Source organism: Hylobates moloch, unplaced genomic scaffold (assembly GCF_009828535.3).
Source record: "Hylobates moloch isolate HMO894 unplaced genomic scaffold, HMol_V3 SCAFFOLD_11, whole genome shotgun sequence".
NCBI classification, from domain to species: domain Eukaryota; kingdom Metazoa; phylum Chordata; class Mammalia; order Primates; family Hylobatidae; genus Hylobates; species Hylobates moloch.
Window position 1 is genome coordinate 67473607 of NW_026652286.1, and position 23380 is coordinate 67496986.

At 45.7% G+C, this 23380-nt stretch overlaps 1 protein-coding gene across 13 annotated transcripts in view; it reads left to right on the forward strand.

Moving 5' to 3' along the window:
• The window catches only part of AMOTL1 (angiomotin like 1), a 136641-nt gene extending 114433 nt beyond the window's left edge, over positions 1-22208 (forward strand). For 12 of the 13 annotated variants that reach the window (XM_058446614.1, XM_058446605.1, XM_058446608.1 and 9 more), the window contains 5 exons: positions 4912-5102; positions 10110-10235; positions 11316-11542; positions 14384-14659; positions 15880-22208. In XM_058446614.1, coding sequence (XP_058302597.1) covers positions 4912-5102; positions 10110-10235; positions 11316-11542; positions 14384-14659; positions 15880-15986 — 927 coding nt within the window. In that variant the 3' untranslated portion in view covers positions 15987-22208. The remainder of the gene's footprint in view (positions 1-4911; positions 5103-10109; positions 10236-11315; positions 11543-14383; positions 14660-15879) is intronic. The other variant, XM_058446607.1, reaches the window with a different exon arrangement.
• Positions 22209-23380: the final 1172 nt, after the last annotated feature.

The window sequence follows — 23380 nt, forward strand, 5'->3', positions numbered from 1 at the left end:
GAGAAACATGGTGCAAGAGATCAGGGAGAGAGCCCTCTGATGTCAGAGGACCATCCAGAGGGTGGATGTTAAAGTCGCAGAGGCCAGCCTGAAGGTTGTTGGTGCAGCCTAGGGTGTAGTGACAGTGAGAACCCATGGAGGAGTTCAAGGGAAGAGCCAATAAGGGGGTGACATTAGTAGCACATGATGATCAGTGAGTTTTCAGAAGTAAAGGAGAGGAAGGGATGTAGGACCATCCCTAGAAAATAATATTGGCCATAATCCCCTATTCCTGCTGCCTGTCCTCTGCTGGTAACAGCTGAGCCTGTAACTCAGCTATGAGTAAGCACAGAGTGAAAAGCCCAGCCTGGGGTTCACCTGCACCACGGCAAGCAGGAAGAAGACTGGTCAAAGGCTCCTGGCCCCAGATGAGCCTGTCCACCATCACCCAGCATGATGAGCAGAGGCGTTTATGCAGCTGGTGAAGGGTGTGCTCAAAATCGGGATACCAGGGAAATGCAAGGCGGGGCCCCATGGAATTATCTACTGGATAGGGCATAGCGGTTGTGGTTGAAACACTTGAAAACACTTGAGCGCATGCACTCAGGCCAGCTCAGCCCTCTCGCAGGGCAGGCCCATGCAGTTCCCTCTGGGTATATGCATTTGGCTGGAGAAGGAGGTGTTAGTGAGATTGCCCAGAAAACTAAGAAACCCACCTCCGCCTCCCACTGTCTTGGCTTGGACAGCTCGTAAGAAAAGGCAGGTCTGTCTGTGGACTTCTAATACTGATAAACTGTGCCACATACTTTGGCACAGAGTTACACCGTTCAGCTGTTTTCTGTCACTCAGTTGCTGAGATCTTCGCTTCCCGAACTGAGGACAGGGGTTCTCCCTGGCTCCAGGTATGGCACTGGCCCACAGTAGACACTGATGAGTCTTTCTTTGGCTGGCCAAATGGGCACATCTTGGTATCTCGGTTCTTAGAGCACAAAAAGAATGTTCCCTCCTGGTTAATATGCCGTCCACACCCTATAGTTAGATTACTTCTCCTTGGCTCTTCTGAGTGCTGTGAAACCAGACTCACCTCTGTTATCCTTGTTGTTTATCAAGAAGAAACATAATGTTAGAATTATTTGAAAAATATCTTAATTGCCACAGAGGATAGTTGGCTGTATGCACACTCAGACCCATGCACGCTCACCCACACAGTTTCCTCAGGCAGGCAAAAACAACATTCCTGCCCTGCATGAAGGCTGCTGACAGGCTGAGGAGCGCCAGTGGGGGACAGAAATTTCAGAATTGAGGCTCTCCCAGGAAATTACTCTGCTTTCATTTTAGATTTGTGTTCGGGAGTTGATGGCAGACCCCCAGCTGTGTATGGCTGACATGAGACCGGAGAGGAGGAGACAGTCTCTAAACAGAATTGTGATGCTCAGCATCTCTTTAAAAATAACGTTACAGTTTGTTGTTGTTGTTGTTTTAATGAAAGCGTTAATCTGCCTCCTATGATATGAAATACATTCAGGGATTATGTCCCTGTTGCTCTTGATACTCATTAAAAAGATAAATAGAGGTTGAGTATCCCTTATCTGAAATGCTTGGGACCAGAAGTGTTTTGGATTTTGTATTTTCAGGTTTAGGATGCTCAACCTTATTATTTTTTTTCCTGTAATATTTCTTTATTTTCTAATTTTCCCAGTAAGCATACATTATCTTATAACCAAAAAAAGGTTAAAATGCTATTACAAAAAAATCCACTGGAAACATCTTGAGTTTTTTTACCAGTTCTATGTGGCAGATACTGTAAAAAGGGCAAAGTGTGTTTAAACTCATTTTTGGGGCCTGTGGGCTGGTCTGGGGGGCAGCTCTGCTGGCCTCACCAGGGATGACTCGGAGTGCACTTGAGAACATGGGGTCATCTGAGGAACTCAGCCTGTCCGGGAAAGGGGATCCAGGGCCTCTCTGATCCCCTCCTCCTCATTCACCCTCACGCAACTCATGAATGTGCCTGCCAGTTCTTGGGCAGCGGCCTCGGGCAGCCTGGGGAAAGACTTCCGCCTTCCACGCCACACCCTGTTCCTTCATCCCTGTGTCCAAGGCAGTTATCTGACAGCTTTAGAAAGCATGCTGGGGTCACACTGTCACAAAGCTCCTGGTCATCTCCACCCTCAACAGAACAATAGACCAACCGCATGGACTCACCACTTCCCATAGGGCATGATTCTGAAGAGACTTTTGAGAGTGCAGCTTAGAGTTCTTGTTGAATCAACAGCCCAGACAAGGGCTCTGCCCTTTGACTTATGCCAGGACACAGCTGAGCCCATCTACTTGGCCCCCTCTAACAACACAGAGCCCTCGAGTCAGCTCCAATTATTTCTTCTGGACCTTTCCAGAAGGGCTGGTATGCTGAGGATGAGCAGAGAGGCATGGAATCATGTGTTGATTCTGAGCATGGGCCCCAGGGTTAAACCAGCCACAATTGAATCCTGCTTCCCACCAGAAAAGTAGCCTAGAGTAAGTCATCTTTCTGAGCCTCAACTTCCTTGTCTATAAAGTGAGGCAAATAAATTATACTTACCTCACACTTGCAACTACAAACAAAATCTGAACAAAGTACTTTTTGGAATGCCTTGCACGTAGCAACTGATTAAAAACAAATCACTCTCACTGTTGTTCTCATTGCCATCATTACCTTCAGAATCATTTGAAGTTTTAGGGCATTCGTAGGTACCCTCTCCCAAATTCCACCCTTACCCCGATTTTCCAGCCTCATTGAAAACAAGGTCAACAGAAGTGTGGCTTATTGAAGGAGGGTGGAGAGAGAAAGATAGGTTGGGACAATAGGACTAGCAGGAAGAAAAGCTCTTAATCAACAGTTCTTGTTTTATAAGTAATTGCCCCTCTACCATGGGAGGTCAAATAGTACTTCAGCATCATTAGAAACCGGGAGGGAAGTGAAAGAGAAAAAAGATAAAAGAGAGAGGGGAATTTACATTTTTAAGAACTCACAATTTTATCTCTTTTACAAAGAGCTCAAATTAATTTTCACATCTTACTTCCACAGTAGTCCTATGAGAAAGAAGAGAGAAGGTTCTCGAAGAATGTTCTTTGAAAGGAAAATGAGGCACAGGGAAGTTAAAGGTCATGTAGCTAATGAGGACATTCCTCCCATGTGAACACATTGAGGGCGAAGACTTAATCTGTAGTGTTCACTGTTGCATCCCTGGCACATGGTACATGCTCAGTCAATACTTGCTGTCTAGATGACTGAATGGGCGGCAGAAGCTGGCACACCTGACCATCAATCTGTTTTTCTCAGTAGCACACTTACCCATTAGACCATGCTAGCTCTGTACCCTTGAATGTTGACATTCATAAATTTATGTAAATAACTCTTAATGACCTGAATTAGGGGAGGCTATGAAGAGTTGTCATGATCTCATGTGAGGTTAAGAGAATTCTGCAAAAATAAGCCAGCTGAGATGGTAACAGAAGGGATTTAGATAGAAACTGACAAGCATAGATGGCAGCTTAGTGAGGCCATGGGAGATTTTTCTTGGAAAGTTTCTAAAAATAAGGGAGCATCTCATGTCGCTGGACTGGTTCATTTGTTCGCCTGCCTAAGGCTAGGTGCCTGGCCAGATGGAGTCAGTGCCCTTTCTGCACAGGTCAGGTGAGGATAGGTATGCCCTTCTGCTCTGTTCCTACTTAAAATGTTGGTCACTGGCAAGATACCACTTCCTAGAATAATTTATATTTGTAGCTTTAAAAAAACTGAATAAAAACAAAATTTGGTTTACAAAAAACCCATACACCCATTTCTTTTTTCCTCTCTGATAGGATTGGATTCTGGCAATACAGCTTGAATGCCCAGCTGTTGCTCTGGGTAATTCCCCAGTCCTTTTCTTAATCTAGGGGATTATGTGGTTCTGAGTAAAGCATTCACATGCCTCTCACCTTGCACCCAGCTCTGCATTTAAAATTTGCAATCACTGGAAAACAGGAGGGGAATGTGTACCCCAGAACATAGACTAGCTGGGATGCAATCATTCTCCCTGGAGTACTAAGGAGCCTGGCCCACACTCTGACTGGGCCCCTAACCCTGAGACCTCAAGATGACCTATCTCTGCTGCTGCTCTGAAGGCAGAACTTTCTCAGAGCGCCATCTTCTTCTGTGTCATGCTTTTTAGAGGAAATAGTGTACCTAATTAAAGGAAAAAGATTCTGAAGTATGAACATCCTCAGTTTGTGAGCAATCCAGAAAATGGCTTTATTTTATCTTATTGACAGTGATGAAAAGGCTGAAAAATGAGCTTGCCTTATGCTAGAAGTCTTCTTCTTCTTCATATGCATTATCTAGTATGATTCTCATTCTCAGGCCTCTGAGTGGCGCAGGTGTGAATACCTCCTTTCCCAGCATTGCAGATAGGGAGCATGCAAGTTAGGGCATCTCCCACTTCCTTTGCCTTCCATTTCCCCCACCAGCCTTAGGGGAAACAAACAACTGGAATCACTTTGTGGAATTCTGGAGAAAGTACTCTAGACCAGGAGGCCAAGACTTAATTCCTATTCTTGCTTTTGGTGTAATTAACTGCATGCCATTAGACAAGCCACTTCTTGTCATGCAAAGGCCTTGACCTGTGGAGATAGACCCAGGTTTGAATCCTGACCCTACTAGTGATTAGCTGAGAGACATTGAATCATTAATTTAATCCCTCAGAAACTTCATTTCTCATCTGTAAAACTGGGATAATATTGTCTGTTTTGCAGAGCGCCATGAGAATTAACTACAATAGAGGAATTTGGAGGTGAAGTAGCGTGGTGTGTGAATTGCTGCAGGATCTGGGGAACCTCATGTGTTCTCTATGGGCAGTTGTGTAGACAGCATTGATGTGGTTTTGAGCATCAGGATGTTTTTTTCTACTCTTTCAGAAACATGGAAATGGCCAGCCAGCCAACATGCCGGAATACAATGCCCCAGCCCTCCTGGAACTTGTGCGGGAGAAGGAGGAGCGGATCCTGGCCCTGGAGGCCGACATGACAAAGTGGGAGCAGAAGTACCTGGAGGAGAGCACCATCCGACACTTTGCCATGAATGCCGCAGCCACCGCAGCAGCTGAGAGGTGAGACCAGTGGAACTCTGGTGGTCGTAAAAGCACAGTTAAAAAAATCAAAACAAAACAAACAGGCTATCCAGAGAGGTCCAAGGCCCATCCTAGGGAGTGAGGTCAGCTAAAAATTATTTTTAAGTAGTTACAGTGCTAGTTGGAGAGCAAAGTGGTATAACATTTCTAGAGGGTGATTTGGCAATATATATCTTTTCTTTGAGTCCACAATTCTAGTTCTAGATATTTATCTTAAAAAAACATAGACATGCCAGAAGATGAATGTCTAAAGAGTTAATCTCAGTGTTGTTGAAAATATCAATACATTTATCACAGCCTAGATTTCAACAAGAGGATGTTCATTTAATAATTTAAAGTACATCACACAGTGGAATACTGTGCAATCACCAAGAATGATGTTGTGAAAGTATATTTAAGGCACTTTTTAATGCTAGGTTTATATCACGGGCCAAACTAGAAGAATAGATAATCCTCATAGCAGCCCTGAGAGCAGGTATATTATTATCATCTTCATTTTACAAGCAAAGAAAATGAGGCTTAGAGAGGTACAGTGGTTGATTCCTAATCACACTGCTAGTGAGTGGTGGGGCCTTGTGTCAAATGGAGATCTGCCTGGCTTGAAAACTGATTTCATTTAGTTTGAAATTCTTTTCTGCTGCTGTCAGTTTTTACCTCTGTTGCCTTACCTTTTTGTAGGTGCATGGCTCATTCTGTCTTTATAAACTAGCTCAAAGTGTGCAGTAATTCACAAAAAAAGCTCCCAAATGTTCTGTTAAAACATACTGTTGTCAGAGTGAGCAAGGCACTCTTGACCTTTGGCCACTGGATCTCAGCTGCATGCATAGTCGCTGCACACGCGTGGGTGGCTGTGCAGGGGACCCATCCAGCCCCTCACTGCCTCCCACCCAGTTTGCTTTCTGCCCATAAGTTATATTGGGCATTTAACTTAAACTTGTTTGGAATTCGCCACAATTCAGGATCAATTTATGTGGAAAGGATCCTCAAATTTCAAAGGAGCATCCAGAAAACAGGACTTCTTAATAAATAAGGGCTATGGTACTATTTGGATGACAGGACATGAACCAAGAGAGGAGTAAAAGCCACATTGCCTTGGGATGGGTTACTATATTTTTAATGACTATGGGAAGGCCTGTTGGGGTGCAGAGGGGATACTCTTGAAGTTATTCACAGACTCTCAGGCTCATTATCGAAGTAGGGGAGAATCCCCAGTAGTATGCTCAGATGTTAGCTCCAGAAATTGGAGAAAGCAGTGCCACCATTCGGGCGTTGGTGTCTGCAGTGGGCGCCACAGCACACTTGCACCGAGAAAGACCTACAGACCCATGTGGAAAATGACCGTTTGGGAATCATTTTTCTGTGCTTCCACGTTGTTCATGTGTTTATGTGTTTACACTTTGATGGGAAGCAGCCCACAGTATCCATGAGAGTGAGGCTTTGGGAGTGGGGATAGACACTTGAGATCGTGTGGTGAAGCCCTGGGGTCCTGGGTCGAGAGTTGGAGGAAAGTTGCAGCCTCCAGTTCAGTCCCTGCAGTATATGGATGGGCACAAGGAAGCCTTTGGAAACATTGGTTGATTTTTACATAATTGAAATTTTTTTTTCAGCTTTTTGTTTTCTAAGCTAATAACTAAATTTCCTCTCTATTCCGAGGAAGAGAACAGGTCATCATAAAGTCACAGAGAGACCTGGTCTTCTTGGACATATGTGGTCTAGTGCATTGCTGTCCACGGTTGCCCTGGGAGTTTCCTTCCTCCCTGCAATTTTAATGGAAAGAATGCTTTAATGGAAAAAACGCTGCACAGGGAGGCAGGACACCTGCGCTCAGGGCTTCTCCCTCCCTTCCTGACTGTGCGTGTGTGATCTGGGATAAGCCCTTCTGAGTGTCACTTACATCACATGTGAAATATAAATGATGAGAGCAGTGAAGCTGACCACATTGCTCTGGCTGAGGACACTAAAGCCCCAGTAGCAGTGTAAATGTGTGACCTTGGAGGAATGACACAGGGGCTTCCATGTGTCATTGTTGTTTCAGAGTCCATGGGTTTATCACGTTAGATGTCTGTTTGGGATCCTGGGCCCTGAGGGTGTGAATGGGACTAGAAAGTAAAATTCAGAAGTCGGGGAATGAATGGGTCCAAAGCATAAACCCTGTAGTGGGCAGAGGAGGGAGGGTAGGGGGCGAGTAGAACCACAGATCCAATCACAATCACCTACTCACAGGATTCTAGGCCCAACCTTGTTCTTATCCTTCGTACAAGGGGAAATGACTCTTACCCCAGAGAATAGGAGTTCTGTGGGATTTACCCAGTCCCACTGTTCCCCTTCTCTGCCTTATTTGGATAGGTAGAGGGAGCCCCTTTCCATCCCCGTCACCCCGTCTTCTTTGCTTTTACACATACTTATTGAGCATCTAATAATTCTGTGAGCAACTACCCTCCCCATTACAGTCTTCCCTTCTGGGTGGGGGAATAGGTTCAGAGAACCTCAGATAGTTAGCTCCAATCTTAATGTTCTTTTCAAAGAAAACCTCTGTCATTTCAGAATTGCTTTTTTCTTTTCAGTAAGAGAAAAAAGGAAAATGAAGCGTTTTTGAGAAAGGTACACATTTTGAGCTCTTATTGACTAGGTGCTAAATGGCCACAGACAGATTGGTAAAAATTACTATTTCCAGCCATTGGTTTTGTGACTTTTCAACCGCAGATGCATGCTTTATATTTATAATCAATGATTTTTAAGCAAAGAAAATAACTCCTGTACACCAACTGGTTTTCCCATCTTTATGCATCTTGATGGTGTTGGTCAGAATTTTTAGAGTCAGCTTATCTTTCATGTGTGCAGGAGGTTTTGAAATTTTTTAAAAATTTCAAAGCAATTAATATTTCTTTCAGAGTTTTATGTATTTACTGTCTAAGTTGCTTTCCTCTAATTGTGTTTGCTCTCCTTACTTGGCAATGTAAACATGAATTTTCAGATTTGTTTCCAGCTCCATGTAAAGTCTCCAAAAGTAAATTTGTTGAAAATGTTTCTAGCCACTAATTTCTGTATTGATGATTTTGTGCACCATACTGTGAATTTATAATTTTGCAAATATGTTTAAAGCATTTTGTTTGCTTTCTACATCATTTGGCCTTTAGTGTATTTTCAATGACACTTTGCACTTTTCTGAGCCACATTCTCACATATGCCCTCTGGTTTGTTTTTATCTTTACTCATCTTTGCTGAGACCTTCTTCTTAAAGACATATGAAACTTGCAGGAGTATAGAGTGATGGTTAGGGGTATGGACTTTGGAGTCATAAATACCTGAGTTAGAATCCATTTTCCCTATTCACTAACTGAGTATTCTTGGAAATGTCACCTAACCCTGGTTTCTTCATCTAGAAATTGAGGATAATAATACCTTGTGCACAAGTTGTGAGAACTAAATGAGAGACCATGTGTACCATGCCCTACCCAGTCCATGTATGAAGTAAATGCTCATTAATGTTGACAGCTGTCATTAAAGGGGCCTCTATTTTTCTGTTTTGGGCTATTCTGTGGAAAAAAAAAAAAAAAAAGCTTTAAAGTTTTCAGGCAGGGCGTGGTGGCTCACCACATCTGTAATCCCAGCACTCTGGGAGGCCGAGGTGGGTGAATTACCTGAGGTCAGGAGTTCGAGACCAGCCTGACCAACATGGTGAAACCCCGTTTCTACTAAAAATACAAAATTAGCCAGATGTGATGATGCATGTCTATAATCCCAGCTACTTGGAAGGCTGAGACAGGAGAATCGCTTGAACTCAGGAGGTGGAGGTTGCAGTGAGCTAAGATCATGCCACTGCACTCTAGTCTGGGCAACAAGAATGAAACTCCATCTCAAAAAAAAAAAAAGTTTTTCAGTGTGATTGTACATTGGAATATGAAGTTAAAAAGATGTGAAATACTTGGCTACATCATGTCTTACTAATTAAGTACTCATGTAGTCAGAGCCATTATTGTGCCTTTCATCTTGAGATACATCACTCAGATGACGCAGTGATCTTATTTTTACTAATCACTGTCAGTTAGCAGTAATTAAATTGTCAAAACCAGTGGCAGGAATAGTTATCTGTAACCGGTTGTTTATAGTCAGACAGATGCTTGCAGTGAAACTGCTTCTCAATCTTCTTGTGTCTGCCCTTGCCCTCACTGCACCCACCTCACCTGAACTTGTCAAGACAGTGTCTGCCTTCATCTTTCTGTCCTGGACCCTGGCATGCCTATTACATTGTCCTGACCTGCATCCCAGGCAGGGCCCATAAAACAAGAAGTGAGACAGAATACAACATGAAGGAAGACTTCAGCTTGGAGCCTCACTCTCTGAGAGGACCAGTCTCAGTTTTAAGAATTTACTGAGCCCCCATTTTACTGTAAAATACTGAAGTAGGCATTCTATGCTATATGGATGATAAACAGAAATAAAACCTAAACTCTGATTGGAAAAGTGAGGTATAGGGCAAGCATGAAAAAGTACAAGCATGGAAACACCAAGAAATACAATAATAATAATAGTGTCCATATGTCAGTAGATTAAATCTCTAGGTGCCCATTTTACATATTCATAACATGCCGTGTAGCTACATACATAATGTAGTCAGAAGGGGGAAGGACTTGATTTTTGAATTTTATTTTGTTTTCCTTAGATACTGCTTAATTCTATCTAGTTAAGGAAGAGAATTGGACAGAATTCAGGAGAGGAAAAGTGGGTGAAGGAGTTTGTGGAGTTTTAGTACAGCACCCTGTGGTCACCTCTCCGCAAGCACTTACACCTTTCTCTGTACGGGCATCAGATGAGATTGATAACTGAGCTGGGGAAATTGGGAGGGAAAGCCTTCATGAGCCAATGGGAGATGCAGATCTGATCTCTGTTCCAGCATGAACACCAGCCTCTCCGTTCTGTGTCTGTTTGCATTGAGACAAAGCAAGAAGGTTTCCTGTGATCAAACGCATATCCTTGTGTTGCCAGGGACACCACCATCATCAACCACTCACGGAATGGCAGCTATGGAGATAGCTCGCTGGAGGCCCACATCTGGCAGGAGGAGGAGGAGGTGGTGCAGGCCAACAGAAGGTGTCAGGACATGGAATACACGTAAGGGACGGCTATGTGTGATGCGTGGGGCCCGCTGCATTCACACTCCAGGCCTTCCAGAACAGATTGCTTCTCTGTCCTGTTCTGAAAGGCTATGAGCATGAGGTCTCCAAAAACTCTCCTCCCCCATGCTGTGCCATGGAGAGAAGGAAAAGGTTCCAACCTAAGCACATGGTTCCACTCAGCAATGGATCTGGTGCTGGGGTTCTCTGGGGGAAATTGCGTGTCACCTGCAGGTTTTAAGATGCAGGCTGAGTCTAGTGACAGAAGAATTTAGATGTCTATGTTATCTCTTGGTGTCTATCTCTATGACATTATGAGCTGAAAGGGGGAAACATTATATCCCAAAGATTCAGAGTTTTTGAGCCAGAATTTATATATTCCAGTCCAAAATAAAGAACATATTTAGCTAATGCACTCTTCTGATGGGCTACACAAAATTTCCAGCAGACTTTTTGACATAGTAAAACTAGCCTGCCCCCTTCATTACCTGAGGGCTTGTGGAACCCTGGGAACCCTAGCCCTCTTATTTTGCAGATGTGAAAATAGGGCTGAGTAGTTGAGCCATTGATAGATAGGCTCAGTGAGTTACTGTCAAAGTTGTGAAAATAACTCAGCATTCTTCCAGAAAAATCATCTTCTACCAGAGAACCTGTTCATCTTGGTTCTTTTTTCTTAGAAAATAGAGAAATTGACTTTAGTTGAAAGCTCACCTTGTTTGAGGCTTTAGAGTTTTTATCCTTCCCTATCCCCTCCCTACACCTGGCCCCCGCCGCCAATGCTAGACCCTCTAAATATAGTCCCCAGCCCACTTCAGTCCAGGAATGTGGCCACAGTCATTCTAACTGTACCTCCCTGAAGTCCCAGTCTCCCAAGGTGCCAGGGAAGGTGTACTCTTTTGACATATGATAAAAGACCTGTCTTAACAATTTGGAGATTATCAACGTTTGAAGATTCGTACTGTTCTTCATCCTGTATCCCTAAATTACAATTAAAGTCCTTGGGACAGCCTGAGATGAATGTTTCAAGTTTTTCTAGCCAAGTGGCTTTTTATGGAGACTGTTTTGTTTTGTTTTACAGTATTAAAAATCTCCATGCCAAAATCATAGAGAAAGATGCTATGATTAAGGTCCTGCAGCAGCGATCTCGTAAAGATGCCGGGAAGACAGACTCCTCCAGCCTACGTCCTGCCCGCTCCGTTCCATCCATAGCAGCAGCTACTGGGACACACTCTCGCCAGACCTCTCTTACCAGCAGCCAGCTGGCCGAGGAAAAGAAGGAAGAGAAGACCTGGAAGGGGAGCATAGGTGAGCCCCACACCTCTGTCAGACCATGATTGGAAAAGCAAGACCAGACAGCTTCTCTGCCACTCATGGGACACGGAAATGTCCCTGAATAGTTCCTGGTCTCGGTTTACTCATCTTTGAAGTGGGGAGGGAAATCAATCATACTTCAGTTATAGATATGTGGAAGCATTGTGTAAATTCTAAAGACTGCACCACTGGAGTAGCTCTTAGCCATGGGTTGACTCAGATGATAATTATCTATTATTGTTGTAAGTTGAGGTGACCCTTATAACACAAAAGGCTGTCATGGAAAAGCCTAGAGACGTCACACCTCTGAACTTGGCTCTGCTCTAGACCAGTTGTATGAAGGCTCCACCTCTGCTTCCATGTCTAGAAAGGGAGGACAGTGTCTGCCTGCTTTACCCCATGGGGCATGGGAGGGAAGAATGGGATAATGGGGAGAGCACATTGGAAGAAGTGCTCTCTCGCATAAGGTAGGGGTGGTAAGTTTTTGCTGTATTGTTGTTGCATGGGCAGAATTTTGAGGAACGTTCCCTAAGTGTGGTCTTAGCCAGGAGTAGGTTTCCTGGGGGCAGGCGGGCTTGTTGGCTGGCTGGTCTAGTCAAGCTGGAGGGGAAGCAGGCAGCATGCCCACACACAGGTCCTCCACACCCTTCCCCTGCACTCTGGCCTCTCCAGGGGTCTGGCCCTTCTTTGATGCATTTCCCCTCATCAGATCGTGTTTTTGTTTCTCTGTGCAGCTGAGAGCCAGTTGTCCTCAGCATAAGACCCCAGAGGAGACTGGCTGCTCTGGGCCAGAGGGGATAAGAGCTTCCATATGAACCCGACAGAGTTGGGGGGATCAAAGGCTCCCAGCCAGGATCTCTGTTTGAAGTCCCTCCACTGGTGGCTTCAGCAGCCCCTGCCCCCAAAGGAGATGCACTTCAAAGAAGACGTGTGTGGACGGTAGCTGAGAGCATCAAAGACCGTCCCAAGGATATTTAGCTCCCAGCCCAGCTAGAGAGCCAGGAGGCAATGCTGAGACAGGCCTGGTCAAGGAGTTTGAAAATTTGCTCAGCTTTGGTGGAAACCTCCCTGGGAGTCCCCTGTTTGTGACATGCAGCCAGGCAGGCATCTCTGGTGTCTGTGCCCGTATGCCCCAGGACCTGGCATGTCTAAACCAGGCCTAGGAGCCGGACGACTTGTCTGAAGGAAGAGCTGCTGTGTTCCCTGCACTGATATTCCTCCTCATTGTTGTCATTGGTGTCCACGTGTCACAAACAAAGGGAGGGACTTTCCGAGGGGCTGAGGCAGGTTCATGGGTGACTGCGCAGTTCCCCACATGTTGTCACCGTTGCTTGTCCGATAGGCTCTGGAAGGAGGTGGAGGTGACAGCATATACCTTCCCAATTGCCCAGGGGCTCCCAGGAGCTATGGCTGGCTAGCGACTTATTCAGCCTGTCACTCCCTACGAGGACATCCTGCAGACTCTGGAGTTTCCACAGGCCGGGCGATGAAGTGGAAAGAACATAGGTTGGACTCCAAGTCAGGCACAGCTGGGTTTGAGTCCCATTTCTGCTGCTTCTTAGCTGTGAGATATTAGTTTTTCTGAGCTTCCATTTCCTTCTCTGTAAGACAGGATAAGGCCTGTCTTGCAGGAATGACGTGCAGTATGAAGTGAGATGATGTGGGAAGTGCAGGTGAAGGCCTTTGCTGCTCAGCGTGGTCTGTGGGCCAGCGGCACCAGCATCATCCGGGAGGTTCTTAGAAATACAGAATCCCAGGCCCTGCCTGCTAGATCAGGTCTTCCTTTTAACGATATAGCCAAGTAATTGTTATGCACATTGCATTTTGAGAAGCACTGCTCTTGACAAACTGAACTGCTCTGAGTTCTAAATAGGCACCTTAAAACAGCCTTGGTGAAGATACTTTATGAATTGCTGGCTATCTAACCAGATAAGAGAACAAATACTTGGTTGCGCTTACCGTATTTCCTATAGGCTGGCATTCTAGGGTGCTGGCACTTTCCTGCGTGTTGGCTGTATTTAAAAATAAAAAGTTATCCTCCCGCCCAGCTTTCCAGGAAGGCTCTGAGGAAAATGGACACCTCTGCACACCACGCCTCCCATTTCCATAGCCAGCATCCCCTCTTCCCCACCCCAGCCTCACTACTCTTGAGGAAGGGGGTAAGGAGAGGGCTAAGTGGCCTTTCCTAGGAGGCTGGTGGCTTTCTACTTCTGGCAGGCTACAGTTCCACCGCAGAAATGTGCAGGTAGCATGTTTATCTTTGAACCCAAGCCCATGGGGGACCATCATCCATTACAAGGAGTGGGGTGGAATTGTGAACTATTCAGAAGAGCAGCAAGCCAATGGGAACATGTCTAGGACTAGGGAAGCCTTGTAGTTTTTCTTAAGCACACTGCCACACTTCAGGCCAGCCCTTCTGGGCCACAATGGGGACAGCAAGCATGGTCTTTAGGAAGCCTTGCAGGAACCTCCCTACCCCTCCTGCTGGCAGTTAGGCACTTCTCTGTTCGTCCATACCACCCTGTGAATAATTGTACCTTACAGTTTATATATTAAGTTATAATCAGTTTACTTGACAACTACTTCTCTACTCCAAAAAAAAAAAAAAAAAAACCTACAATTTTTTAGGAAGGGGACTAGGTCTTCCATTTTTTATTCTCTCAGTGTTTGTTATTTTATCAGGCTTGTAATAAGTGTTTATTAAATGCTTGGGGAATGAATCAATGAATGAATGAAGCAATCATCAGTCAACAAGGAACAGATCTCCAAGACTAGATTTAAAAAAAAAAAAGGAAAAAAAAGAATGTCATTGAAAAATCTGTTCTCTGCCCTCAGGATTGCTGCTGGGGAAGGAGCACCATGAGCATGCCTCTGCCCCACTGCTGCCACCCCCACCCACCTCAGCACTGTCCTCCACAGCCTCCACTACGGCAGCCAGCAGTGCCCACGCCAAGACAGGCAGCAAGGACAGCAGCACACAGACCGACAAGAGTGCCGAGCTCTTCTGGCCCAGCATGGCGTCCCTCCCGAGCCGCGGCCGGCTGAGCACGACCCCTGCTCACAGCCCTGTCCTGAAACACCCAGCGGCCAAAGGGACCGCAGAGAAACTGGGTATGTGGGCTACCCCACCTTGACGCCCCTGAAAACTGTGGAACTGTCTGGCCTAAGAGAATCTTTTGTTGCGCTAGAGAGGAAGCAGGGGCACCCATCAGCTCTTCCTCTATGGGGATGCTATCCTAATGCACTTAGGATATGTGTGACCTTTCTTATTATGGGAATAAAGTTCCCATATAGACACATCTAGTTTATTACTATTTGAAATGAGTGCACAGCTTGAGACTACCCTGGCAATGCATGCTTTTTAACTAACCCTTACCCGGATGGAGTGACAACAGACCCTCTGAGGGACTGAATGCCCTCTGGTATGTTTGGGAGCCAGAATTAGGCACCAGGTACGTACATCAAAGGCACAAGTTCACTGTTGCCTTCAGGGCTCTGACTTGCCAGGGATTCTGGCCTCGGTGGAGGACATTATGATGGAAGGAGAATGTAGATTGACCTGCAGAGTCGGTTAACTTGTGGCACAGCACGTGGGCCAGGACTAACGAGCTGTTTAAAGTATTTAAGGGAAGACAACTTGGGAGAGGTGATCTTTGCAGTGAGTCCCGAAGTGTGCTGGGTAAGAATAGACCTGGCCTCTTAAGGCACTCCTCTTAAGCAAAGGAGTGCCATGGCCATAGTCAGTGGGATCCCGCAAATGTTCTTAAATGGGTAAGGCTTTAAGTAGCCAGAGAGTGTCCAACCTACCATTGGCTTCTCCACATCCTAAAACCTGAGACTAATCATGGTCATGGGGACCTCCCTTTTCAGGAATTCTTTTGAGGAGATGCAGGCTGTGTGGGGCTTAAGTTAACTGTTTCCTCCAAGGGGGTTGTTTATTTCACTTTTCAAAGTAGACAAGTAAATACAATGTTGTCACTTTTTAAAGATGTAATTCTTTTCCAAGTAAGCCAGAGAACATGTAAAAAGTGCCTGGCTCAGAATGTGCACCTGATAGTTTTGAGCAGAGGGTGTGAGGGGCTCCTGTACAGAGTCCCACTGTCATCCTCACCCTCTGAATCCTCTCCAATCACCATCCTGGTTTGTATTTTTGTCTGAATCCTGGCCCAGTCATTCTGCATGTTCCCACTATGGGCTGGATCATCTCGCATGCCCTGTGGTGAGAATCCTGGGTGTGCAATGGTATCGGACGTGGGTCCATTTTAGAGAATCTGGAAAGCCTGTGCCCCTCCGGAGGAATGGGCAGCTGATGTTTACCCTCTATTTGGCAGAGAACTCTCCTGGCCATGGGAAGTCGCCTGACCACAGAGGCCGGGTCAGCAGCTTGCTGCACAAGCCCGAGTTCCCTGATGGAGAGATGATGGAGGTCCTCATCTAACTGCCATCCCTGTGGAGTTTGAGTACAGAACACTGACAAACAAGGAAAGCGGCAGAGAAAGAAGAAAGACCTAGAAGGTTGTAGATGGGAAATCAGGAATGATTTGAACTGATAAAGATTTCAGACTCATAAGAACACATTTTATTAATGTTAAACACAAAAACAGGAGACCTACAAGACTGAAGACAGAAGAGAATGCGATGGATTTTATTACACATGGTGGAAGAGAGAAGAGGCGTGTAGGTTTGCAAACAAAGTTAAGAAATAGGAAACTGAATTTTTCATTGTACAGAAAATGTATCTCTTGGAAGGGCCTGTGTACCCCCATTCTCTGATTATAAACAGATAAACCCAAATGTGGATCATCCTTCGAATACCCCCATTCTCCTTGCCTCTTAGCATGTTTGGTTTAAGAAAAGCCTCCAAGAAATCTTGAGAGCCTGTGTTAGCATAATGCAGTGCCACCTGTTCCAACCATGGGGCGTCCCGTGTGTGTGAGTGTGGCAGTGAGAAGAAGCATCGAGGGCGAGAGGGATATGAAAGCTGGTCTTCACCTAATTACATGTTTGGTTTGGATTTTCGAGAGATGATTGGGCTTCTTAGCTTTTCTGAATTCTGCAGTATTTTCTCAGCAGGATAGATTATGATCTCGGTCCCCATCCATCCTAACTTCTGAGTTCATCTCTGTCTCTGCTTTACGGTCTTTAATTTTTTGTTGTTCCTTCATTTTTTTCTTTTTAATAAGACATAGCAGAATTCCTTAGGTATGGGATTTATGAGAGCAATACCTGAACTGTCATAATTCCTGCTGTGTTTGATAGTGACCAGTAGGACAAAGCCACGTGCCGACTTCCTGGCTGCTTCACCTTTGCACAGCTGGGTTGCAGCTGCGAGCCTCATTCTAACTGTGAACTAAGCAATCTTTGAGGAGGCAGGAGATTCCGTGGGTCCCTGTGACATCTTGCATTGAGATCATGGGACTTGCTTTTTTGTCTCTCACATCGGATCTCTTGCAAGGAGCTTGACATTTCCACATTCCATTGCTCTGTTGGGGAAGACTTAGGACAGCACTACAGGAAACAGATGACAATTTACAGACAGTTGTCTCAGTGGTTTCCAGAATCTCACCAGCCTCCCGTATAGCTTCTTGTATTGAGGCTCATGAGCGTATTCACAGTCTTTCCTCCCCCGCGCACGCCTCTCCTTGCTCTCGATCAGCATCCAGACCTCCGTAGCACCAGGTTGCCTCTGTTGTGAACTTCTCTTGTAACCTACCAGGCCAGTGTATATACGGTGTTGTCAGGTTTTTCAGGATTTCAGTTTTGAGGCAGTTTATTCAAAGTGAGACAGAAGTGCCATGGAAAAGAGGCAGGAGTGTGTTAGGTGGTGGGTCCGTTAGACCTCTGCTGTGACATATTCAGCTCTGCGGACACTGGCTTCCTTTACAAATCTAAGAGATGCTGGATTAGAAAAGAGGAGAAGCTCATCGGGGCATCAGAGAGGCGGTCCTACAGGGTCCTGATGTTTCTGCCTCCAGGTCAGCTGGATCGGTGTTTCCCCAGTTCCCTTTGCTCATGCTTGCTTAGAGGAAGAAAGGGGCGTACCTTTTCCAGGTACCTTCTAAATGAAACACTCAAGAGAGTGCTACTCAGGAAACTTTGCTTGGGTCCTCAAATGGACTGGTCTTGGGTGTGTAACCCCGGTGAAGTTATAGCCTCCCCAAATTGAGGTGATAGAAGGAAGACAAGAGGTGTAGGCTGGAGAGGGGAGGGAAGAAATCAGTGGCTTTGGCCAGCCTCTGTGCCACCCAGTATGACAGAGGAGTGGGAACTGGCCCTCTGGGGCTCTGCTTGGCCGTAGGCACTGCACATTGTGCCACCTGCTCATCACCTCCTCTAGTCTCACACTGAGCATCAGAGTACCTGTTGTGCAGACAGGAAAACTGAGGAGCTCAGAGAGGCTGAGCATGGCGCTCGCCCCATGCCATAGGGTGTGGGAAGAGGGCACAGGAGGCCTCATCAATGGGGGGAAGGGTTGAGAATGGACATGGGTGGGGAGAGGGCATAGAGATCCATTCTTAATCTCTGTTCCCACCACATTTCATAGGAGATGAGGTTAGGAGATGGCAGCTAACTCTCTTAAGGACATTGTGACCCCAGTTTATGTTGGGGATGGACCAGAAAGGAAAATGTCTAGAGATAGGAAGGTAAGTCAACTCTGCCAGCCCCTACCATCAGGTCTGGGCCACCCCAAACTTGGGCTGCCTCCCTTAGACATAGGTTAGAGTGAGAGACCCAGCCGTTTCTCCCAAAGCCTGGTCTTCATGCCCCAGACACCTCATTGCCCCAATCAGGTGTCAGACTTGCTTGCTCTTCGAGGTCCGCCTGAGCTGCCAAGTGTTTTCATTGTAAACAGACACATCGCCATGTTTCAGGGCTTCAACGGCATTGTATTTTGGACTTTGACCGTATTTTTTTTCTCTTAACCTACTAAGACTCTTCCTTAAGAATGGGATCTATAGCTTTAAAATGCCTTCTTCTATGGGAAATTTCCTGCCAAGCCAGGGCACTAAATACTTTCATCGTTAGAGCTTTCCTGAAGTCCGGCCATATACTGAGCACCTGCTCTGAGTTCTGGGCAGCTTACAATATCTTAAACAGATTTTCAGAAAAATAATGCAACTATATTTTCTAGTGCCAACTGTATGCAAACAGTGTGGTAAGTACCTTTTAATTAGTCCTCCACCCACCTGGAGTACAGGCGGTGAGTTTATTATTCTGATTTCACTGATGAGGAAATGGGCTCAGAAAGGTTAAGTCCCTTCCTGAAATCTCACAGCCAGGAGAAGCTAGGATGATTTAAAACAAAGTTTGGAGAGGCATTGGGCATAGACCCTGGCTGTACAGCCTCTAACATGCGGCACTGCATCTTGGCAGTCTCTATCCCTGTCTGTGATGTGTGTGTGCACGTGTAACTACACACACACACACACACACAGCTATCACACATCTCAGAGCCTAAGAAATAGGACTAAGCCCAGAACTCCTGGAATCACCTATAAATGCCAGGCATAGATGGAAATTATTGTGTTCCACCAAAGCACAGCTCCAAACTATACCTAAAAAATATTTCTGCACTTCCCAGAGACCTGGACTTCAAACTTTCCCAGTGGAACTTGATTATAGAATTTGAGGGTCCTGTCTCAGGGTAAAGGGGAGAGGTCCTGGCTTCACAGGAAGATATTCCAGCATTGTTCTGCTTCACCCTGGACTGCATTGTCTGGCAGTTTCTGTGTGCTGCCAGGATATTATATGGAATTGGAGAAGTTGGAGTGAGGTCTCTGACGCTACAGTTTCACTAATTAGATGCCTGTGTACATAAGAACTATTACTGTCTGTAGGTCCATATAGCTAAGCTGCCAGGAAAAACACATTATCTTCCAAAACTTTCAGAGCATGTGCAGAACCCTTTCTTAGTGTTTTCTTCTCAGCATTTTCTCTGCCTCCCAGAGGCTGGCAGCCAATGGCACTGCGGAGTTCAGCATGTTCTAACCATGCACGCAGGGCAGGGGCTGCCTTGGCCCTCCTCAGGCTTTGGTTGGGAGAGCAGGCAGTGGTGAAGCCCTTCTGAGTGCAGTCCTCTGGGGTTGCTCTTTGGAACTCACGTATGAGTTTGACTCCACAAGGCTTGGCATGGATACCAAAACAGTTGCACCAAATTAGTTCTGAACCTGGAACAGAGAATTCAGTGCTTCTGTTACTCGGGAAGGAGGTACTCAGAATGCCCCATGCAGAGCAGCCAGTCATTACTCTTGTTTGTTCTCACCTGGGTGCACACTCTCATGATGCCATGGCTGTAGCACCTTCATGCCAGGTGCTGAGAGAGTGGGAAATTCCTTCCTCCTCATTGACCTGAGTCCCAGAGACTTAGGGACACAGACTTCAGGTGAGGCTGGGGACCTCAGAAGCAGTGGATAATAGATTGGCGCATTAAAAGATTTTGAGGCAGGGGGCTCATGTTTTGACTGCAGGGAGTTATGCTGAGCAAAGAGATGTGCTTTTCAAAACCAGAGTATTGCCCCGCGTCCACACTGGAGTAAGTGGAGCATGCTTCTCTGTGTTCTCCGAATGATCTTGCACTCCTCTTAGCAAAGGAGTACCATGGCCATAGTCAGTGGGATCCCACAAATGTTCTTAAATGGGTAAGGCTTTAAGTAGCCAGGGAGTATCCAGCCTACCATTGGCTTCTCCACATCCTGAAATCTGAGACAGCCTTGGTATATGCTTATAAATGTTTCTTTTCTTGTTGTTTAAGTAATTAAAGTGTTTAAAATGTCTTCATTAGATGTGACGATTGTTTAATGAGTTTGCCTCTGACGTGTGGCTCCATGGGAGATAGGCAAAGTAATTAAGAAGTTACCAGAAATTGGTAGGCTGGGGAAATGCAAAAGTTAGCATTTCAGTAAGTGAATTTCTCCTGGAACAAACGAGCAATTTTTCCTCTTTCTCTTAAGTAGTATACCCTTTTCTCACTTAGTAATTTAATGGTATATAAAGACATGTGTATAAGTGAGTGCATACATATGAGGTATGACTATAGGGTTGTTTGTGGGAATTTCTTTTCTTAACATACAGAAGATCAAAGTGTTCATCTCACCCCGCCCTCCTTAAAAGGTGTCTTTTGGGACACTATGTGCTGATGGACTATAGTGCTGCCAAGTAAAAATGTCTTGGGAGCTCTTCTACTAGAATGGCCTTCGGGGCTTGACATGTTCCTTTGGTTTCCCCTTAGAGATGAGAAATCCTCCTCCTTTGAGGATGGATTTAAGTTCTGGAAATAATCTCAAGTGCTTGATAGCACAGTTGGATGAACAAAGATGGCAATTAAGGTAAGTTGCACCATTTTTGTTCCTAAAAAAATCCCTAAGAAATTTCTTGGAGTCAGTCTTTGGCCTCAGAGCCTCTCAAAGTGTCCGCTTCAAGGGAGGACCATCCTCATTAGCACACAGATTTTTAAAAATCAATTCTCTTGCCATGCCTCCTATGTGTTCACATCTCTGCATACACTACAGACAAAAGTGCATAATCATTCATATAAACATCTGGTAGGTATTCTGTAAAACCGTGTTTACTTTAGTGCATGTTATTGTCATGTTATGATGTGACTGGGGTGTTTCTTTGTCATGAAACTTTGCTTCTTCACAGAATTAGAATACTGCTCTCTCTATATTGAAGTACATATACAGCATTTTCTTGTATCAGCTCCCAAAGTCTGGATGCCTGGTGTTGTGTTTACATGTGATTGTGCCTAGGAGTCTGTTCACATAGAGACACCTGTAAGTATTTATTACAAAACGGAATGTAAGCAAATATATCCACATTGGTTTTATTTGAATCAAGGTGTTTTGTTTTGTTTTGTTTTCCTTTTGAGGAGGAACGGAGCCTCCTCCTCCATGAGCACTTACAGAATTGTGTAAAATTCTGTGAAACAAGGGTAAGCATGGGCACCCGATTTCAGCTGTCCTGGTGCCGCTGCCCTCCAACCTGCTCTGTGTGTGTGTGTCACTGTGCTTGGTGGCAGTGTGCCGTGCTCGTGCCGGCTCTTCCCAGCAGACTCTGGTATCTGGCTGTAACATTTAGTGTCTTCATATTTCCAGTCTGTATTGAGGGGTGAGGTACATGGCTGTACAGCCAGATGGGTCTGTGTACCAGTGTGGGGAGTCCAAGAACACTGCCTGTCCCCCACAGCAAATATTGATGCTGTTGGTCAGCCAAAGATTTTCCTCTTCTTTGCTGCTTAAACTTGTGCCTTAATATTGTACATAATAAATGGATAAAATGGCAAAATGGCTCTTCCCTCTCGCTTGCTCTTTTCTTCCTTAAAGGACTTATAAACTGATGCTCAATAAATGTTTCATTTCATTGTACCCCACTTAATGTTTTGCTTCAGAGGCCCTCGGCTCACCCCTTGTGGGCCTCACGCTGACACCAACACGCAGCTCTTGACTCTGAGGAGGAAATGAATCATCCAGACCACCGCAGCTTGCAGCCCGCCCACTCCTGGCTCCTCCAGACAAATAAGGAGAAAGGAAACGCAGGGAGACTGTGTGCCTGGGTGTCCACTTTGATCACATGTGAGTGTCCACTTTTGGGGTTCCTTAGTTCAGAGCCTGCAAATGATCACTGTAAACCGGTTCTGTCTCAGGAATTCACCCAGGCAGCCTGGAGTCAGCCATGCCTCTCTGAGCCCGAGGATGGAAATGGGAGATGGGAGCTGTTTTGTTAGTGTCCTGGGGTCACAGGAGAAAAAAGCGGGACTTTGGGGGGAAGGAGTCACATGGTAAATGGGTGAAATCCAAGCCAGGAGCCTCAGGGACTGAAGCAGAACAGAGTAAGACTCATGAGAGTCTCCACATGAAGGCCCCTCCCCTGGTATCACTGTGTTTAAGAGAGAGTGGTGCCTGCTGTTTATTCTCTGGTCATGCCTTTTCAGCGAAAGCCTCTCTCCTCACCCACCCCCAGCCCTAGCATAGGAAAAGCTTCCTTGATGTGAGCTCTGGGGAAGTATGAAGGATGCATCTCTAGCCCCCCAATAATCATCAGTGTGATTTATATGCATTATCTTCTTCAGTCACAACAACCTCGTCATCATCCCCACTTTAAACCCCAGGAGACTGAAACTCAAACAACCTTGGGCAAGTAATGTGCAAAAGATGGCAGGGCGGGAATTTGAACCCGGGTCTACCTGATGCAGAGCCAAGGCACTTGCATGTGCGAGGTAGGTGGATGCTGGGAGGCAGGAGAGCTCATGCTCTTGTTGGCCTGGCTTCTTGTCTGTCCTGCTTCTACCCCGAGAAATCCTCTGCAGGAAGCACCATCTGTGTGTGTGTGCAAATATGACTCAGTTCACGTAAAGATGCACCCTTGTGGCTCCCCAGCCTCTACCTGTCAGGATGATTCCAGGAAGACAGCTGGAGGACTGCGTTTGTGTTTAGGGTTTGTATGACCCTTCCGAGTTGTCACCTTCCCACGCTGATCCCACATGTGTACATCATGCGAGCTACCCCCTGAGCTCTGACCTTTCTCTTGGCCCCTTGTACACCCCAGGAGAGAAGTTGTCAATCCCAGCAGTTCTGTGTAATCATTCCAAGTGGTACACGTCTGTGCACTGAAGGAACACTGGCCTCCATTCTGACATCTGGGCTGGGGCCTCAGGAACCACAAGAGATAGCAATGCATTTTAAGTTGTGCAGGCTCATCATGATAAGGAATTAGGTCACAAATGGGAAATAAATCAGAAGCAATGAAATTCCTTTCTTAAAGTTCTGTGTTGTCAAAATAAAAGAAGCTTTCTGTCATTAAAAAAATATCGTTATGGTTTACTGTTTCTGTTGC